General features: G+C 40.5%; 1 protein-coding gene across 4 annotated transcripts in view; it reads right to left on the reverse strand.

Moving 5' to 3' along the window:
- FOXN3 (forkhead box N3) overlaps window positions 1-22,298 on the reverse strand; it is a 207,768-nt gene that overhangs the window by 18,711 nt on the left and 166,759 nt on the right. For 2 of the 4 annotated variants that reach the window (XM_069858730.1, XM_069858729.1), the window contains exon 5: window positions 7,818-7,883. The exons of 1 other annotated variant lie outside the window; for it this stretch is intronic. In XM_069858730.1, the coding sequence (XP_069714831.1) occupies window positions 7,818-7,883 (66 nt within the window). The remainder of the gene's footprint in view (window positions 1-7,817; window positions 7,884-22,298) is intronic. One more of the 4 variants, XM_069858731.1, reaches the window with a different exon arrangement.

The raw sequence follows: 22,298 nt of genomic DNA on the forward strand, positions 1-22,298 counted from the left end.
CTCCCATTGCTTCTTTAAAAGAGCCTGTTTACCCCCCCATCACTTCCATAAAAACATTGTCTAGTCTTCCCTTCCGTTTCCTTTTCTTCCTGCCCTCTTATATATGCAAGTACACCACCAAGTCTCATAGCTTAGAATTTCTATATCTTGACATTCCCACTCACCTATCCTCCATCTTCCTCGACCCCCTGCTTGTAAGCCACATTGTCCGATTCAGGAACACTCCCTCTTCAAAAGCTTCACATTTAAAAACATCCCCACCTCAACACCCCACCCTCATCTTCCCTTCAGGAATTAACAATTGCTTTAACAAACCAAACAAACACAAAAAAGTAGAAGTTCGTTGCCCTCTGAAAATATCTCCAAAGAGATACAGATTTACCCACATAACCAATGTGCCACTCTCAGACTGCCTGCCTGCATATCTCTACTTAATAGTATTTAAAGCATCAATGCTCACCCGCATCCTTCCTAAAATGACAGTAAATACTTTCTTTAAGAAAACTCTATGTATATAAACTGTTAAAATATTGTCTCTGGTACCCAGACACTTTCCATGCCTTTGTGCAGGCTCTATGAAGATGGCTCCCTATTATCCAATGAATTATTTTCACGTGTTGGTACTCTTGAAGGGCTGTAGATTATTTACTACAAAATACGCGGTGCTTTTATTCTAAAGATACATTTATGCTTTACGAACTTTAATTATGTTTCAAAATCATACTTTAAGGTGAGGTATTTATATTTTATATTGAAGATTCAAGGTGTGGAGGTAAGATAATTTACTCTAAGCCGTATCATCAATCAGTGCCAGTCTGGACTAATGCCTTACAGTCCAGACTCCTCTTTTCTAATGCTTCTTTAACCAACAGTACAGGCAGGTTACGTGGTTCCCAGTTGGAAGGCAGAAGTGTGAAATGTAATTTACACCTTTTCTGTGCAAGTGTGGAGAAATGTTTATGTATGAGAAACTCATCTCAAGAAAACAATGCAGACAGATCTGTGCATCTCTTTGATAAAGGTTTCCTCTTTCCAAAATGCTCCTAGTGACACACGAAGAGACTAAAACAACAAAATCATTATTCACCTTTCAGCTTTCATCACCACTCTATTCTCGAGGAGGCACTGAATCTCATTCTGCTCTCAGGAAGCTTAAACCCAGAAAATACTTACACTGGAATTAAGTTAAACAGTGTACAGAGAATCTGCCCCTAATCAGCTGCATGAATGAGCAAATGACTTTTGGATCTTATGCTGATCTGGTGGAATTCCACAACCTGAGTAGTGCCTGCCAAGTCCCCACCAGCTAACTGCGGAGACAAGCAAGGTATCCAACAACAAAAATCAGGACTGCATCTGTGGAAATTTTCCAAGGCGAAAAATAATGTCTTTTGTAGCAAACTTCCACATTACAGTTTAACAGACAATAAACTGAACGTCATGTAGGAGGATGTACCAATAACCTGAGTCCATCAAAACACTAGACTCAGACAGTGTTAAAAAGATCAAAGAAAGCCCTCAAAGACGCAGTGTTGTTTTGTAGCCCTTACTCACCCTCTGGAGGTGGAAAATAAGTAGCTCACATGATCATTCCACAGCCAGTGCAGGACTCTGAATTCAGAGCATGGTCTGTGTGCACAATAGCTGAGTAGAACATCCCAAACAATAGGTTTCTTTTATCAAAACCGTCAACAGATTGCATCCATAATCTCTTACTTGCAAAGTTTGTGTGTGGGTAAAGCAAACCTCCCTATCCAGCTAAAAACCTCATCCAAGACCTTTGCAACGATCAAACCCATATTAGACTGGGTCCCTCGCTGAGGATTTGATTGTCTAACACACAACATAGCAACGTGGTAAAATTGAAACAGAAGAAATACTGAATGGACAGAGTCATCAGACACACTAACACCACAACAGCTCACTACATAAGGAAACCAACTTCCTAGTTAAACGTTGGCACGTGAAAATTAAATGAGGTATCAGCGTTAAGAGCAATCAGTTGTAAATCAAGAAAATTAAAAAGAAAGGGGTACCAAACATGTTCTTTATGTCATCTAGTAAACAAGCATACACTTACTAACCTGCCTAGTTCAAGGCAGCCATCATTTAGACTAGTGAGAAAGACTGAACAATATTGAAAATGAACTTTAAAAAGAGTGGAATATTTGAGGACAAAGGTATCCTGTAGGGACAGACTAGTTCTCTGACTCTTCTGTCATCATGTGGCACATGCATTTATCTCAGGGCTCTCTTCCCTGACTCATCTCTAGTAGCACAGAGGAAATCATGATAGACAAGAGATACTGAGTTTCTGCTAGTATCTGTCAGCTTCAGCTTCTTTCTGCCAATCTCTCTTCCAGGACAGTGTTTAGCAGAATACTTTATCTCAGGCTACGAGAACTGAAGATAGGGAATTGTTAATGATGTATAATTGATAGGGCATCAGAAGTTGCCAAAAGCAAATGTTATCTGTTAAACGTGTAACTTTATTCACTTCAACTCTCTTATTCCAGGCATAAATTTGGTGCCATCTGCTTAACTTCTATTTTACTGCTCCAGGACAATTTTACAGATCCTAAATTCCACAGTTTGTAGTCCTAACAAACTGCAAATCACAGATACATCCAACAAGCCATTTACTCTGAAGAAAAATTCAGGGGGCAGAGGTACAGGTGGAGGAAGCGTATCCTGATAATCCCACCATACACATACTTTGTATAAAGACATTTAATAAAACAAATTCAATCTTCTGAGCTCTTTTTTGTATAAGTACTAAACCAAAGCTAGCAGTTCTTAATTTTGGAACTCGTCAACAACAAACTAAACCATGCTGTTAAGTCAAAATACGAGAATTGGGGAGAAATAAGTAGAAAGTATTTCATAAACAGAAGTTTTCTTTCCAATTCTATTTCCTCACTTTGTTGACCTAGTACCGAAACACCAAAGTAAAAAGAAAACACCCTCTAACTGAAATTGAGGCTGCCATTCCCCGAAATATCACAGCAACTAGAAGGGGAATTTTCAACCCTATGAAAATGCCTTTCCCCAGTTTTCACTTCGATAGAGAATTGCCAGCAAAAATAGCTTTATGACTTATCATTTTCTGATACAAGAAGTTAGTCTGGAAGCTGTCTACTAAGTTATAATAAGTGATTTGTCCACACGCAGCACAAACAGAACATTACAGTCATCAAGTTTCATATACAATAAAAATGTCCCAAGAAAGCAGCATGTTCTATTTGATCCTATTTGGAGGATTTCCGTCCGTTATTAAACCAATTTTCTATCAAATTTTTGTCTTGATTCCTGTAAATATATCTTCCACATACACAATCCACTTGCATTAGCTTAAAAGAACAAATTTCATCAGGGTACAATTTTAGAAGTATAGAGGTACAGTATTAATAGATCTTTCTAGGGAATTACTTCTCCCAGTAAATTTAAAATATATCTATCTATTCTGGGTTTTATATGCTTTGAGACAAGGATTAATAAATATTTTCAAGCCAGAGAGATGTTGATCTCACCCTCAGAAAACCTGCTTTCTGAGAAGCACTCAGCAAAACTCCACGCTCTTATCTTCCCAAATGGCTCTGTGATAGAACTACCCACAAAAGTAGTATTGCAAAGTTTCCTGAAGGCCACCACTTTCCAGCTAACTTGGGTGAGTAGCAGTGAGCAGTATCAAAAACTGAAGATGAATATTCAGAACTGAGAGGACTCAAGTCTCCTCGTTTCTACCCAACCCTTTTCTGCAAGCAGTTTATAGCTGTTTGCAGTATTAAATTTTAGCTTGAGCAATGAAGTTATATTTGTGTGTAATTCCCAAATTATAGAGCAATGGGCAAAAGACTACTCATAAATTTGAAGCTATCTATAATACTGCTGAATCAGGAGCTTCTAGAATTAAATTAAGGTTTCTAGTATAATCACTCTGACCGCAGTGCTGTTCCAATAGCAGTGGCAGTGATGCACTACACACACTTCTTTCTTGCTGGTCATTCCCTCAAAGCAAATGGTCCCAAGTTTAGGATTACCTCACCAATTAAGAAGTTATTGCTACTTAAAATGCTTACAGTGACTTAAATCTTAGGAAGTCCCATGGGTTTGAGTTAGTAGCCATGACTTCTAAACCGAGCTTTACCATTTGTTCTTTTTCCTCTTCTCAGTGAGTTAAGATTCCCATCAGGGAAGACAGGCCCAGAAATTTGATTCAATTTGCCCAAGATGGCCTGGCCAGTACCCAGTTCCCTGCAGGTCAAAATACAGTTTTCAATGTGAGTCATGTATTTTGGAATAAATATTCATGTACTGGCTACCAATAAAATCTGAAATATTTGTAACTTGTGACAGCTTCTCCTGAAGAAAGTAGGGGTTTCAGCTGCAGTTTCTTTTTAAACATAATGAAATCATACAAAATAAGATGAAAAACAAGGACTTCTATAAAACAAAGCAAAAAACATATTAGAACTATGTTCCTACATGCCCTTTCTTAGCATATCACAGTATCTTCCACGCTTTATTCCTGGTGCCAGGTGGCTTCTGTGTTTCAGTGGAGTCTTGCAAAGAGCTGGCTAATTTGTAATTCTGCCTTTACCTACAATCTAGAAATATTTGGTCTGTCAAAACACTGTAGAATGTTACTATTTTAGAAATTGGTTTCTGATGTCAATACCTCAACTATAATTGCATTATTTCCAACATTTAGTGACAATGCAAATAATCCATCTCACAAGTCTATAAAGTAAAATTCTGCCTTTTTTGTTTCAGCATGACAACTAAAGCACGGTGGGATTGGGGTAAATGGAAAGAAATGTTTGTGCCAGCTCAGATATCTCAAGATTTCACACAAGAGCAAAAGGTGATTTTAAAATTCATATGTGGTTGCCAGCATTGTTTCTCATATGGGTATAGAATTTTAAATAGTCATTTAATACCATAAAGTTAATTAATCAATCTGTTCCAAAGCAAGAATATTTTATTCTGGATTTTCTAATGCTGTTGAAATGAGATTCTTTTCTGACAGACTATATTAAAAGAATAAATTTCAATCGGACTTTGAATGACGGCTGTAGCTAACTTCTTCCTAAAGATGCTTTTACCATCCACACTGCCTAGATGAGCAGGGATTTTTACCCTGCTGGAAAGGAGGATACATCCATCCATTTAAACATGAATCCGGACTGTGTCACAACTGCTTCGGAGGTATCATGTTTCACAATGATGGTTAAATATTTGTAGGACAGGCAAAGGCCTTAATAGATGAGAGTTTTAACATTCCTGACCTGTCAAGTTATTATACTGTGAAATGACACCCAGATGCTGCCTCCATCTGACCATCTTGGTTGTGGGAGTAACTGGCTCGCTTGGAGTTGGATTCTCAGACTAAAAGGGTGTTTTCAGTCAGGTATTAACACCTTTGACCAAACTGTAAACTACATCTCTCCCTCTTCACATCACTTCCAGGCAACTGTCTTCAGAAGGTGGGGCGTTTTGCAGCCTTGGTGGCTTGAGCACATGCTTGACACCATGGTCTGGTATGACAAACAGAACTCTAAATCTTCAAGGGTTCAAACAGTACCAGTATACTTACTGCCCTTATCATTCACAGCTTGATTTACAGGCCACTGCGGTCACTGACAGAGCAGAGAATGAACTGCAAGCTTCTAGATGATGCTCAGCATTGCAATGAACTTTACAGCCCATCAGCTTTTATTTGAAAACTAATTTTAAATGTGATTTTTCATGCAATTGTTTCTTGATATGCAGCAGTAATTAAATTGCTTTATGTTGCCTTAGACTTTCCTAAAATAGTAGATAAGTGAGACCCAACTGCAATTCATAGACCAGCTGATTTACTTCCTCAGGTATCCATTCAGACACACACAAAAATACTTCTCCTTTGCAATTTAGAGGATCTCTGAGGTTAAGATAAATACTTCTACCCTTTCCTTCTGGCAGCAGCCAATTCTGCCCGACGTTTGGAAGGATTCATGAACTTCTGAGTAGATCCTGCGTTTCAGCTTAAAGGCACAGAGGAAGGCCTTGTAACTTGTGGACATTAAGGGGCGAGCAATATGAATGAGAAGCCACTTTTCATCTCCCTCTCACTTTTGATGACCTGACACAACAAACAACTGTGAAGGCGACATTGGAGGAGAGGTGTGTCCAACTCGTACGAGGCAGGAATTTCCTTCCTCAGAATCACCTCTCCAAACTAAAATAGCAATAAGCCATTTGCCAACCTGTAAGCTGTATGAAATGACAGTGCTCAAGTCTTCAAGTCACTTCCACGCTAGCACCCACAATGCTGGTGTGCACAATAAAAATCTTCAGTGTATTTGGAACACGCAGCTTACTGTGGTTCCCCTCCCTATCTTGTCTGCAAACTTCTCCTGCGCTCCAGCTCCTCCAAGGGTTCAGGTTATTCTGTTCTCCCCATCCTCTCCTGTGCACATACTGCTTTATTTCTCCTTCCCTCTCTCACACACCCTTTTACGCCTACAATCTTATTCTACCCAAACTTCTTTTCCCCTTTTCACTGTCCCACAAACCTGTCTTATTTAAGTTTCTATTCTTTTGAAGATCTCTCATTTTATTCTCCCCACCATGCAAGCCCAATGATAACCTCCTCTCCCTCATAAAATCCTTCATTTCTCCTACCTAAACACAGCAGTCCCTGAGGGCTGTTTGGGAGAGGAGGACAAGGCCTACTCTTCTCTCTTTCCAGAACAGATAGTTTCTTGGTACTTGGTGCCCTCGCCAGAGAGGAGTATCTCAGGAGACATTTCTCTTGTAGGGTCACGAAGCAGACTGACAATAGCTTTCCTTGGCTGTATAGGAAGGAAATGTATTGATGGTAACTGACTCTCTTCCCGAGGCAAAGTATGGAAGTGCAAATCAAGGCTTCCCCTGGAATCTGGATTCGGTTGCGCGAGCTAGAACAATAGCGGTGATGCAAGACAGGCTTGAAAATGGCTTCTATTTTGACTTCTGCCTTGATGTTTTAGAGCTGCCTGCCATTTGTCATTACTACCATGCTTGCTGACCAGAGATATGCTTGTTTTCTTGTATTCCCTGCTTCTGTCCAACTGTATTCCTCTACAGATTCCCCTAATACCTTCACTGCAAGCTCTGTGGAGCACGACAATTCCTGCCCTACTTACACAGCCCAGTACAGTGGGGGCCAAGGTCCCTCCAGTACTCTGTTAATCACAGCATCAAAACCTCCAGTCTGGTCGCAGAGCAACGAGGACAGTATTGGCAGGAAATGAGACCTTTCCTTGCTCCCTGGAGCCTGCCTACTGCCTTGCATCACACAGAGCAAAAAAGCAAAACCGGCAGGATGTGTGCAGGGAAGGAGTTGAAACAGTGCCCAAGTGAACGGAAAGTATCCAGATGGCTGTGGTTAACTCACACGATGGGAGTCAAATCAAAACAAAATGAAAACAAAACCATATGCCATGTACCCTTCACTCTCTTGCTCTCTTTCTCTCTCTGCCTTTCTCCTGGCTGTTGCCGTAGGTCTTTCTATCATTACGGATAGTAGTATGTTACTCAATTATGTGTATGTCATGAATAACAATAATCCCTCTTTTACGTTAGAGATTGTGGATTACTATTATTCATGTAACAAAGAATGTAATATGAACCACAAAATTATACTCATGTAAGGGTCAAGGAAGTGTAAGTGTCTACAAGGGAAGTTATATTTCTTCATGAAATCCTTTTTATCTGGTATGCTGTATACTTATAAAAGAGAATATTAACTTTACATGTCTATGTTGCTATATGCTATAGAAATATCTACTCACAACCTGCTTGTATCTCAGGGGGAGTATTCAAAAGCATCATGGCAGTGGCAGCATCAATGTCAGGATCTGGAAAAATGAACCAATAAATACATTATTTACAACTGGGCTAATTTTCTTGCCCCCGTTGCTAAACCATAGGTTCAACCAAATCTCTGCAGTGAAAAGGTGTAAGAGTTCATTATTCAGAGGGCTCGTTCATCATACATTGAATTTACCCCCAAACTTGCATGTGATCCCATTGCTACTATTAAGAACGACGCAGTGATGAATGTCACCAAACCAAACTCATGTGTGCATGATAGCTTCACTGTTAGCCTCATGAATTAGCTGTTTAAATCTTTGGAGAGTGTTTAGATTTCATTACAAAGGATCTGTGAAAGCAGATGCAACATTACAATGTGGAAGCAACACATAGAGATGAGCTGACAGTAGAGTGGGTAAGCATAAGGAACACCTCCACCTGAGCAAGTACAGGAGATGACACTCAGTCATTTCAATTTGTTGATAAGGATTTCAGTGATGTTTGAGAAAGTGTTAGAAGCCAAACTACTACAATTAAGGGGAAAAAAAAGGAGAGAAACTAGCATTTCATTAAGTACCAACTTATTTGCATCCTCATCCATTGACACTTTAATATGAGCAAAAATTATTGGCTGGCTGCTGTTATTCTTAAATTGGTTTCTGAATCCATCATGAACAGTCAGTTGACAGATGGTAAGTTATAGAGACAGAACAAAATATGATCCTTTTATAACTATATTCACTTGCTTCACACAAAGCAGCTCGGCTGCTATGGAAATGTATGTAGCTATGACAACAGTAAACAACCCCACAACGGCCACTGAATAAGCTGAAAAGAACATCTGCCCCGCAAAGCATCCCAGCTGCCCTGGGGCACAACTTGCTAATCGTGCAGTGATGCCGTGTGACAGAGAAAGCCGCCTATGCCATGTCCAAATAAATGAAGTGTGCAATTGAAGCAGACAAAAAAATGCACACCCTGGCTGACTGCTGCCTCTGTGCTGCTAAACTGAATGACTAATGAGTATGCATTTGTTGTTTGGGGTTTTTTTCCACTCCGTCAGTATTTATACTAAATTACATACCAAAAGATTCAATTTACTACTAATAGCTTCATGGCACTTTATTTTGGCTATTATGTCAGAAAATTACTTTTCACTGTTAAAAATACATGTATATTGTACCTTTATATATTTCAAATCTATTTCCAGTAATGAGAGGTGGTATAAAGCCCTGCAATTTATTAACAATACAAATGACAGAGAGAGTATTTGAGAATCTGCTTAAGCAAACCAGAAATTCACTTACGTGGTTAAGAAAAACATGGGATTTGTTACTAGGTTAAGTATGTAGTACTTTTCTGAGAATAGCTGTGAAGACATTTCTCATGGCTACTCTATTATTTAATTGCTGAAAAAGTAATCAGAGCAACAGTGTAGCTAGTGTAAACCTAAAGTTGAAGCAGCAGCAGACCAAACTAGTCCAAAAGGTGCCTACATACTGGAAACCAGATGCTTGTCTGTATCCTGGACAGATCAACATATCCTTCTCCAAAAGTCACCAGCAGACTCCTCAGACAAGCAGCTTAACCAAGTTATGTTCATCTTCGAGTCTGAAGATACATGAAAAGCAGAGTCCCTGCTGCAAGCTTCTCTGCTGAAAGTGCCACTTCCAAGCAGCTTCACTCCCAAACACGTGGCACGTTGCAGGACTGCATTCACGCAGCCCACAGCCCACACAGCAAGAGATTCCCTTTAGTGAAACTGAAGGGGGATAATCTATCTAACACTAAAAAGCAAAACAAAATGCACAGAAGCCTGAGAAATGAAGTCCAAACAAACCAGAATTCTTCCACCTTTCATACCATAAGATCAGAAGATTGAATTTACTCTATCATGATGCATAAAGCCAACTTCGACATTTGCTTCTTGCCTGTTCCTAACTTTTGTTTTCTTGTTTCACTTTAAATACAGTCCCACCACTGGTTAACATCATAGCATGTTAATTTTGCAGATGAAGGAATAAAAGGACACAACCAAAAAACCACATTTCCTGGTGACTTTGGGTTTTGTTTGTATAACAAATTCTGTGCTTTCACATAAAACTGATGTAACCAGTTTGTCTTGAAAGGTGCACTCTGAGCCCTCAGATCACTAATGGTACCACCACGTTTCTTTAATGACTTCACGGCGCTAACCTAAGCTGCTTACAACACAATTGCATCCACAGCAGCTATTTTCCTAAGCACAATCATATTTCAATCCCGTCCACACCTGCTATGGTGTCTAGCTGTGCTTCTATCAGTATATTCTTGAAGAAACCAGACAGCTATTCCATAATGCCTTGGCAGAGGTAAGAGGACTTAGAGACATGCAGCCCGGGTGGTGTCAGTAGGAAGGACTATGTGCTTTAGGTTGCCCTTCTGCAGAGAGGAAAAAAGAAAGGAGACACTGGCTGCAGAAGGAAGTCAAAGGCTGAGCATCACCAGTCAAAGACCACACAACGAGGTGCAGAAGCAACGCCAAAGCACAAATTGAAAGGCCAGTTTGTTCTTGAGCAGTGTTCACACTCGCAATTTGGAAGTGATTTCCTGAGAAGGATGTCAAGAAGAGACAAGAAGCAGACATGAGAAGCAGCACAGAAAGCAGGTGAACAAAGAATGCCTTTGCTTGGACTGGCATTTCCTGCTCAGGCTCTTGATACCCATCACTGTCCCCATGCTCATGGCGTGTCCCCAAAGTTGGCGTCTTCTTGCAGTGTATTCCATGTGGGTCCTCTCATTGACAGTAATAAAGGCTGACCTCGCAAGGCAGCCCAACCCACTCAGCAACTGGATCCTCTCCCTTCTACCTGCCTGTCTCTGTTTGTAGAGTGGTGGATTTCATAACTGAGATCTCCGCTTTACCTGAAGTCTGTGATGAACACAAAAGCTCCTGAAGTTATTAACAGTGGGTGGTTAGTGAAAAATGATTACAGGAACAACTTTCCCTAGGAAACCAGGTTAAAAATAACTACATACAAAGTTTCAGAATTTAGAAAATTAAGTATTTAAATGAATGCATAATGGTTTCTGTTTGCTAATTAAAGGAAGTGGTTAATTGACAGCATATACAAACTGTATGTTGATTTGTTTCTAGTGGAAAATAGAAGATGCCCAACTTTCCCAGTGAAAGAGGAAAGCAAGGAACACGAAGAAGAGGAAGGGTGTTGTATGAAGAAGGAAAAGTACATCCAAGTCTCAAGCAGGCATCACTGGAGGGTGAAAAAAAATAGTGACAAAAATTGCCAGCGTACACAGCTCTCCCCAACAGATGACTACCGTCTATACACCCAGTGCTTTGCACTACAAATTGAAGTTTCAGTGCTTGGTCCCTCATCTATCAAGTGTCCTTCACATGGTATCAGAAAGGAACTGGAAGAAAACTTAAGCACTTACACAAGCTCATACAGCATGGAAGCATGCATCCCAACAGGGATCAAAGCCAACAAGGGGCATGAACTCCACCACAACTATGGTGCGTCCCCTTGCAGTGGGAGCCTACTGTTATTTTTGCCAGCATTACTTTCAAAACCAAAACTTATTTTGATGATGATGACATCAATGAAGGATAAGTCACAAACCTCATGGCAGGTCCATTCACTGCATTTTAGATTCAAGCCACTATTCAGCAAAGTGTTCAAAAGTGAACACCAGATCTGTAAAGAACATCTAGTTCTTTCACTAAGGAACTAACCTACAATTTATCACTCTGTGGAATTATAACCAACTGCACACTGTCAAGACGTGCTTTGAGACAAACTTCACTCTGCATGTGACCTGTATAGTTCAGAATTCATCCTGCACAGACATATGAAGCAGTGAAACAGTAGGCATGAAATATTTTGGCATGAGATTACATACACTCAGCAACACAGAGGATGACCCACAGGTAGCAGACTGATTATTCTAAAATTGACAAAAAATAATTAAAACGAAACAGGTACCTGAGAAAGCTGGATGTGACAGTCCTCCCATTATATTGTGATCTCTGATCCAAGTTAATTTCAAGAGAGAGGAAGTGTTTTATAATCATTCATATTATTTTGATATTTTTATTTCAGACTTTGATCTCATCTCACTGAATGGTTCAAGTCCTCCCCTTCCAACTAAATAGTAATAAAAATTGGGATAACACACCCCCTTGATTTTGCTAGAGGGTATTTATTTTTACAGCCATACTATAAGGTTTTAAAGAAAACGGCAGTTGAAGCAGTTCAAAGCCACCATGGCCTGAATTTTCCAGTACAGATGCGAAGAGAGAGGCACTTAAGATGCATATTTAGGTACTACTAAAATGTTACGCTCTGATGTAAAAAATATAGTTAGTAAATAAACTGCACCATCTGCAGTAGAACCATTGCCATTTTATCTCATCAGGAAGGAATTTATAAGACGTTTTAATTTAAATTACTACATTTGAAGTAGAACTATTTTTATAAAGAATTTCACTTCACCATTTGGTATGCTAGATTTCAGCCCCTTCTACTTCTGCCTCAACATCCTCCACTACTGTTTTCCATTCAAATGCTCTACTCTAGCATAAAACTTAATGCCACAAAAGTCCAGTTTATTCCTTTTCTACAACATCCCTCTTTTTACTCTCTCCCCCAATTCCTAGCAGAGCCCATCCCTACACATTTTTTATTATTTGATTGTTTGATATTTTCAATTTTCAGCAGATGTTGCAAAAGCAATACACTGTTTTACACCTTTTACCTTCAGGCTTATTAAACTGCAACAGAGCAAATAGCAGCCTGCCCCTATTTAAGTTGTCTGTTAAAAGATGTGCCTTTTCCCTTCCCATATCTTGATGGTTAACCTTGGTATGAGTCAGGTTTGGTCAAAGACATAAAGAATAATTAATGGAGTGAAAGCTTTTTTCCATTGTTTTCCCCTTCTCCCCCCAGTATTTTTAATTTATTTTATCTGACGGCAGAATAGGAATATAGCTGTTAAAATAAAACTGCAATGTGCAAGATAGAAAAGAAATACCTGAAGAGAACTGTAAGTACTGTAACTCTGTCAAACTCCTCGTTGTAGGATGCCACTGAGTCCACTTCTGAAATATTTAAATAAGGTTGAGTAGAGCTCTTAAAATAAACAGAATACTTGTGGAAGTGTACAGTAAGCCGACAGGATATAGAACCAAGATCTTGGGAAGAAACAAGAAGTTACATTCATATCTCAACAACAGTGTGCGAAAGACCAAGAATGAGAATTCAAGAAGCTATATAATAGAGGCCAGGAGGAAGCAATTTCACTAGCAATACAAAACTGGTCTGGCAGTCACAGTGGTTCTCCCACTCCTTTGAAAGGATCTGGTATAAGACACGGAGGAAGAAAGGTACGGGTGTAAACAAACCAATGATTGTTCCTGCTTTTTAAATTAATTTCCGGCACTGCCAAGTAAGCTACGGCACAAATTATTCTGAGAGGTTTAATTTTCAAAAATACCAAACATCTGTAATAGAAACCTTCTTCCTGCTCCTCTATTTTGCTAAATTTGCAGTCACGAAGCTACACATACAATTTCCATTCTCTAACAATACCATTTTATCAGCCATAAAACTGTATAAGCAAACAGTTGCAATACATATTCCTCTTAAAAATACTAGCTTTAATTAAAAAAAGGTAGGAGAAAGAGTTACAGAAGGTCTTGCACATGCCCAAACTCAGAGGATCATCATCATTTGGACAGCTGTATGAAACCAACACATATTATCCTAACTTTTCACCTAAGTAGTAAAACTTAAGATCAATTAACTGTTAAAAGAAAGACTCACAACACTGATACATATTTAACCAGTGCAAGATGAAAATAAATATTTTAAGAGACAGCTGACTAAAGAGAGATGAGATAATACATCTTATACAAAAAAATGGCGTATTATAATACATTCTTTGCTTAAAAACAGGGTGGAGATGTTTGCCTTGTTTTTATTCCTTTAATTTTAAAGTGAACACTTACTGGCAAGCTTAATTTTCTGTACTGCTAGATGTGAAAATAAAATTTACCCATCACGTAGGCAACAGTATTTTTTAACTCCGTGCAGTCTATGCAGCTTGTAGTACTGAACAGAAAACATCAACTGGAGAAAGCACTAGGCAGTGAGCCCAGCAAAGATGAAGAGAGAAACAATTTGCTGTTCCATCATGTACTTACCCTAATCTGTGATGAGGAATTTCAACCATCTTCTTAACTGATCGCTGCAGCCTCAGCTTCTACAGTGGAAGATGGGATTATGGAGGTTGTAACTCCTTGCAGCCTTACAGGTTGCACACGTATGGTTTTTGACCAAAAGGTACAGATGCACACAAATACGAACACTCCTTGTCCCCAGTTATGCAGATGTGTGTTATCTCTAGCTAGGACATAAAGGTCACCATTGCTCAAGATCTCATAATGTCCCTGCTGCTAACAACAGTTTTTTATTCCAGCAAAGTGGCTGGCAGGAGGAAGCCATCTACAAAATTCTGACCATTAAGACCAAACAAACCATACCTTATTATCCCATAGAAGTGTTTGTTGTAACCACTCATTTCCTTTTCATGCTATTTCAAAACACACTTGTGTCTACCAGACCCAGAGAACTGAGTGTGTCTTTCAGCCCAGTGAGCACAGGACATGCTGACTGGAAAAGAACCAATGCATCTTGCACAGCCTGACTGACTCTTGGGGAAAACTCTTACAGCCCTCTCCTCTCTCAGCCCCTGGTTCTGCAGGAAAAGGTGGGGTTTGTGTACTTTAATTGCAAGATAACTGTTGTAGTTTGTGCTAAATAACAGCCAGTTTTGCGACTATCTCAGTTGCTCTAAGTTCCTTCTCTGAAAGCTAACTGCATATTTCAGACAGTGTTCTTCTCCAGAAGTGATAACACAGGGCACTAGTATGCAAAAGGACCAATGCTTATACCTATTTTCTATAGCAAACAAGGCCACCCTCAAGCTGGCAGGAAAAGGGCTGCAAGGAGGGGCAAACAGGACAGGTGACCCTAAACTAATCAACAGAGTATTCCATCCCATGTGCATCATACTCAGTATCAAATTAGAGACCGCAAGGGTCTCAGCCTCTTCTACAATGGCAGATATCAGCTCCCTCCTAGCTGCAGACCCATTCCCTCGTGTCTGCTCTACAGTATTTGTTATGACCTATAGTTGTCGAGGGGTGGGGGTGCAATCTCATATATTTGTTTTTATTTTATTACTTTCTAATTATTTTCTTCTTCTTCATCATCATCATTATTATTATTATCTTCTCATTAAAGCTGCAGTTTTAGTTTCCACCCTGCAAGTCTTTTTCCTCTCATTTTCTTTTCCCCTTTCCCTGGGGGTGGGGGAGAAAGAGTTTGGGAGCCAACTGCACAGTTTTAGCTGCCAAAATTAGTCAGGTCAGGGCTAAACTGTGACAATAAGTCTTCAGGAGGGCTTCACTCAAACACTGCAACTACTGCAACCACCATGGCACAACCCACAGCATGAACACAGCAAGGAAAGTTGAACATAAATTCCACACTGGCTTCAGGATCCAGAAAGCAAAGAAGAAAATGTCAGATAAATGTGAAAACAACAGTCAGAAAGGTATTTCAGGGATTTGAAGGAAAAAAATGCTACTAATGATGAATAAAAGGGTCAGGCATGTGAAACCACCAGTGAAAGCGCTGTATATAGTCTAACTAGGAAATCAAGTGCAATCTAAAACCAAAAACAAAAGTAGAAATGTTGAATTACAAAACAAGCAGTTAAAATGGCTGTGTGCTAATAATGCAGGCAGCCTGACATAATAAAAGAGGAACTCAAGGCACTAGTATCATTACAGGAAATTTCACAAACAAAGTGGAACAGCAATTATTATTGAAACAGGTGTCAAAAGGTCTGTACTTCTCAAGGAAGAGAAATATAGGTTTTATATGGTAGGATACTGTCATGCAATAATGAAACAGCAGACTTCGGAAAGAGAAGAAAATGTTTGGAAATGCTGTAGAAAGATAGTCAAAGATGACTTCTAAGAGACAGTGGGTCTGCTTTTCTTACACCAGATATGAATTTGGACAGAGCTCTGCATCATTAAATAAGTTGGAATTATGTCAATGTCAAACTTCACAGTACAGACTGGAGAACAAATGCTACCAACCACGGGTAGGCCAGTTATTCCTGAATATGACCGCTGACAAGTTTCTTTATCCATGTTGCTGAATGAACAAGAATAGATTCTTTTCTGCTCTTTATATTAAGTAATGAGGATGACTTTGAAACAAGGGACCACGAAGTGATTTAGTTTAGACTAAGCAGGAAGGATGAGAGCAAGGCTAATTTTGTTCAAGATCTATGACTTCCAAAGAGCCAGTTCTAATGAACTAAATGGTTCCTCTGGAACCTCTGGGAAACAGACTGGACTGAGGAACTCCAGATCTCAGCCTGGGGGAGGCTGCAGTTTCTGCAAGTCGCTGCATAAAGCGCTAGCTCCAGCTTGTACCCTGAGAAGAGTAGGAAAGAGTCATTCTTTAAAAAAATAGAATGAAAGAGCTAAAAAACCAAGCTGGACAACTCAGCTGACACAGAAACCTACTTTAGGAGAGAAAACAGAGAACTTGGCTTGCTCAGGTCAGTAAAACAAAGGCAGAAAAGTAAGACTCTATCAATACAATGAGGTGACCATGGGAAAGTTTAAAGACAGTTTTGGTAAAGCAATATTGGATAAAGTCAGACCAGAAACCAGAACATTTCTAGACAACAGAGCAATGGTATTCAGGGAAAGCTCTTCTAATGAGAGCCTGAACAAAGTAAAAAGCTTGCATATGAGTTTTCAGAAGTATTTACGCAGTGTTGCTGCTCACGATACGACAAGGTAAAGGGGCCCTCCAGAAGCTGTGTTCCAAACTGTGCTTCTCTAGGGCAGGTAATAATGAGGAAACTATGCCAGTGGAAGGCTATTTGCACAGAGGCTTATCTACATAAACCTGCAGAAGCACCACCATGGTGTTTGCCACTCCAGGACCAGGTCTTGCACTTCTTAATGACAAAGCTTTCTGCAAAAAGCTTAAGGGCAGTGCTACGGACCCACAGGACCCATGCCCCTCAGCTTCCAGCCTGTGATGTGCCCTGAGCTGCTGAACTCGGGTGGGATGCCTGAAGCTCAGTGGCTACCTGCAGTTGTAGGAGAGCAGTGCAGAGCTGGAGCGTCACATCTGACAGTCAGCACAGTGCGGAGTGGTGGTGCAACCCCACAGCTGTCACAGTCAGCTGGCCTGAGCTCTGTCGACACAGCTTTATGTGCATAAGCAAGACTGCCGGTATAATAGAGGCCAGAGGCTACATGAGTAGCACCTCAACCACAGCACATGAGACCTCACCTCTCCCACTGCACTCCCACATCTGCATATAAACTGCTGTTCAGACTCTTGCCTTCTCTCTTCTGTTCTCCTCTGCAGGACAGCAGGGCAGGTCCAGGCAGGAAGATGCAGAGAGGTGCTAGTAGGCAGAACCTTGTATGTGGGGGACTGGGAGAGCCAGAGGGGAAGGACAGTGGCCCACAGAGGCTTCTTCATGAACCTAGGAAAAGCTGGGAAAATTGGCTGCAAGCCCAGCAGCTCCCACTCTGGTGTACACTGTGCAATCCTGGGTTTCAAGGTGTGAATGTTAGAATTACCACCAGCAGTATGTTAAAAACCAACCAGTATAAGCATGACGAACTAGCAGGTACATCAGCAGCAGGCATAAGAATTAACATTAACAGACTTCCATTTATGCCACACCTGAGAGAAGAGATGACTTTGTATTTGTAGAATTATGTCCAAGGCAGGCAGGCATATTATAAATAAAGAAAAATCAAAGCTTGTACTATTTATACTTCCCCTCTTCCTAAGACAGAGACCAACTAGCAGGCACTAGTATGAATCAAACAATAAACAAAGCAAATTACTAGTTTTGAAAACCGCATTGGAAAGGAAGAAACAATTGTCCCAGTACAGTTTTCCAATCTTTTGCAAGTGTATCCCCATTAACGACCAACAAGGACTAGACACAAACTTATCTAAGCAAAGGGAAGCAGACAAAAGCCTGTTTTCCATCAGAGCACTTGACAATCGTTATTCTGCATTGCTGTGAGCCAGCCCCAGCCAGTACATGGAGACGCTAAAGACTCACCCAGGTCTGTGGACGACAGCTGAGCACTCTCCACAGGGAGTGATGTTCAACAAGGCTAGAACAAGCTGCTTTTCTGCTTCTCAGAAGTAAATCAATGGAGGAGGGAAGACAGCCCCAGCAACATTGCAAGCACCTGACAAAACCGGTTCAACTCTTCAATAGTCCTATAAGATGCTTTATTTTTCAAATAAAGGAACTCACACAAGAATAGGAACCTAGTGTTTAAGGCTTTTTTGACTTTTTTTCTGGAGAGCTTTCCAAGTGGGTTTAGGGATGAGACACAGGCCAATGGTAGCTCAGGAACCTACATTGTTTTTGAAGAATTATTATAAAGACGTATCAAAAAAAACCATAGACTTTGAAGACCTTGACATTTCCATGGCAGACATTGACAAAAAAACCAATGGAGCACCAGAACTACTTTCCAATTACAACAATCAATATTCTGAGACAATACTGGCCTTCTTTAGTGAAAGCTCCTGCTGAAAGCAACACAGTGACTATAAGCTGAAGAGACTTTAAGAGTGAAATTAGTCAGTGTTAGGTTAGGGCCTTAACTTAGCTTAAATAGCATACGTAATAACAGGTTCTATTTAAAACAACTGCAACACAGTTTGTTTAGACTAAACACTACATCCTAGTTATTAAGGGTGTTTTGTTTCTTACCTCAGTAGTTCATAGAAGAGATTTCATAGAAGATATATTGTGAACCTGAAAAACCTATCAAACTTGCCTTCACTTACATTTTTCTTGAATCCATCTCAGATCTTCTGGTTAGCACCTTGCTAATGCAAAGACTTAGTACCACCTACACTATATAGTAACAAAATTCTAAGTACTGGCTTCAATGGAATTTTTAATTTAAACATTTCAAAACCAAAAGAAATATGAAATGCTGTGAACCAAAATGTGGCAAGAGAATAATTCACACAAGTCTCTGCAGCCAAATCGCATTTAGGGTTCTTTGGATGCTTCTGATGTGCCAAATTGCTATCCTGTAGCTACTTCTATCCAAAAGGGTTCAAACAACCTTTTATTTAAATTTATCGGTTCTTTTTAAATCAAAAACAAGGAAAAGGAGACATGGGATTTCACTTCTGCCAACCTCTGATTTGCGATGAATGATCCTGTTCATACTCCTCAGATTATGAATCACTACTATCTGACAGGTGAGGTTATTGGAGGGGTAAGGAATGGGCAGAATACAATCAGAATTCTTTTGCAAACTCTTTCAGATCCTTAGCTGAAAGTTATAAAGTCTATCTACTTCTCCTGTCCCATTTTCTTTATGTGGTGACCCAGCACCCAAATCTGACAAGGTGCATAGGCTATACTTATAGGAAGTTCCTGGACATTTTAAAAAAGTATATTAAATGAAGCTTTATCATAGAATCATAGAATAGTTTGGGTTGGAAGGGACCTTAAAAATAATTTAATTCCAATCCCCCTGCCACGGGCAGGGACACCTCCCACCAGCCCAGGCTGCCCAAGGTCCCATCCAACCTAGCCTTGAACACCTTGAAGGATGGAGCAGCCACAGCTTTCCTGGGCAACCTGTGCCAGGGCCTCATCACTCTCATGGCGAAGAAATTCTTCCTAATGTCTGGTCTAAATCTGCCTCTCCCCATTATATACTTGTTCTCCCTTCTCCTGTCACCACTAGCCATTATGAATAGTCCCTCTCCAGCTTTCCTGTAGCCCCTTCAGGTACTGGTAGGTCACTATAAGATCTTCTTGGAGCCTTCTCTTCTCCAGGCTGAACAACCCCAACTCTCTCAGCCTGTCCTTCTAGGGAAGGTGCTCCAGCCCTCTGATCATCTTTGTAGCCTCCTCTGGACCCGTTTCAACAGTTCCATATCCTTCTTATGTTGAGGATTCCAGAACTAAACACAGTACTCCAAGATGAGGAATAGAGGGGCAGAATCCCCTCCTTGACCTGCTGGCTATGCTTCTTTTGATGCAGCCTGGGATACAGTTGGCCTTCTGGGCTGCGAGCGCACACTGCCCACTCAAGTTGAGCTTCTCATCGACCTGCATCCCCAATTCCTTCTCTGCAGGGCAGCTCTCAATCACATCCTGTACTGAAAACGGGGATTGCCCCAGCCAGGTGTAGGACCTTGCACTTGGCCTTGTTGAACCTTGTTTACCCATATAGTAGTGGGAGCTGCGGCTGTAACCCAGGAAAGCATTTATATGTGTATCCAAGATGGAGAAAGAGCAGTGCCCATGGAAGAGGATCAGAGGAACAGCATACTGCAGGACTCTGTCCCAGACTGGAACAGCTGCGCAGCTTAACTGCAGCTCGGGACAGTTTTGTAAAAAATTAGTGCTTTCATCAACAAGAACCACAACCATGGTTTGTGCCATTCTCGTGGGCAACACCAGGGAGCAAACTGCCATTTAAATGGTGCTAAATCTTGTTGCTCCTGCAGCTCTCAGTCCCAGGAAGCTGTGTTCCTTCTGGAAAGGACTGGCTGTCACTCCAGTCAAGCGGGTGGTGTGACAAAAGCTGTCAGGAAGAATGAGAGGGCTCACTTTTTAAGTAAGTACGAAGACATCTCATCAATGTTGTGTTTTTAACTAAACAGAGAAAAAAGTGCACTTCTTTTCATACTCCAGAATTTCAACAGACTCTAGAGAGAGATGGTTTGTCGATATTAAGAATGAGTTTCTGTAATCCTAGTCTGTGCAGCACACAGGCACCTCTCTGGCCTTTTATAGTTCTGCTTCATCCACATACAGCACATGGTTCATACTAACTCTGCTGGCTCAAATTCAATTACTAGCATGATCTGTGCATCAGATCTCTGTCTCTGTGAGAGTAAAGCACTGGCTGTCTGGTAAAACAAATCTTAATAATGTTTGGTAATTGCATCGATTACAGCAAAACAAAACAAGAGAACACGTTCTTCTTGCCTCCTCCTCATCTCTGCCTGTCTGCACACTGATCTGCAATGACCGCCTGCCCTCCCATGGGACAGTTCAACGGACAGCCAGCCACCACCCGTCATGGCCAGAAGATGAAGAGTTTCTGAGCACCTCAGTGCCTTTTCAAGATTTCCTTCCCCACTCTGAACCTCCTGGCTTATCTTCTTCCTCTCTCCAGCAGAGGGTAGAAAAATCCCGAAGTATAAGGGTGGCAGACATCCAGAAAAGCAAATGCAAAGAGAATATAGCTATTTATTTTCTTTATAGGCAAACTGCTGTCTTGCATATAGTCAGGAACAGATTGAAAACCTTATAGGGATCCTTTCCTCTCCCCTTCCCTAGCACATACCTGATGTTCTAATTTAGAGACAGTTATTCATAAATCTGGCGCAACACTTCAGCCAGTACCGCTAATAATGCTATTGGTATGTACTATGGTCTTTAAAGAGCCTTTGTTATAAAAGCCACAAATACTCTTCCATTGGGAGCATGCTAAGGGAAAAACTCCTATTTTATGCAAAATTGTCAGTGAAAATCTTGTAAAATAACAGACCTGGGAGTTACGGGATTCCACAGTGCAGGAAACCAAGTGTTAGACTGTACAATGGTAACACAATTATAGAAAACAGTGTAAAGCCTTAAAATGGCTGCAGATAAGTTGTATCACTCACTCGTTTCAGAGGAGATTAAAAGTGGTAATTAAGCCTGATAGAAAACCAGCACTGCTGGCCTTGATGTTGGCTTGAAGGGCCTGGAATAAATAAACCTCCAAACTCTTAATCCTGGGAATGCACTGAGCTGGATCTGCCTCTATGGGATGGATGTAAACTGCTCTCTTCCTTCTAGTTTCAAGGCAAAGTACCTGGAAACACATTTGAGGCTGCTTTTCATGTCATTACTGCGTGTTCTAACAGAAGCGTGAGGATGTATTTCCAGTGTTAGAAAAAGCTTATTTATAAAGTTAGTTTTAGAGTGGGAAAACTTCCTTTTCTGCTCCTCTCATGCCAGCCAGCAACATCAAATCTGATCTAGTCCTATACCGTGATATTGCAAGTACCGCTTGCTTAGGCTTTTTACTGATGGGACTGCTTTGAGACTGCTAAAAAGGATGCTGATGAGTATTAACTATGATGTCTGTCATTTTGTATCTCCGGGTAATCCTACAGCTCTACCATTATGATAGCAGAGTGTGTCTCAAAAGTTTAAAGACAGAAATTGTCTTTTCTTTCCAAACTATAAGATAAGGTAGTTTGACTAAGTGTATGTGTGTACATTTAAAAAAAAAAAAAAAGACACATATGTCTGTACTAGGTACTGGAGAAAGAGTGCAAAAGGTAGAAGGATAAGTT

Source organism: Phaenicophaeus curvirostris, chromosome 5 (assembly GCF_032191515.1).
Source record: "Phaenicophaeus curvirostris isolate KB17595 chromosome 5, BPBGC_Pcur_1.0, whole genome shotgun sequence".
NCBI lineage: Eukaryota > Metazoa > Chordata > Aves > Cuculiformes > Cuculidae > Phaenicophaeus > Phaenicophaeus curvirostris.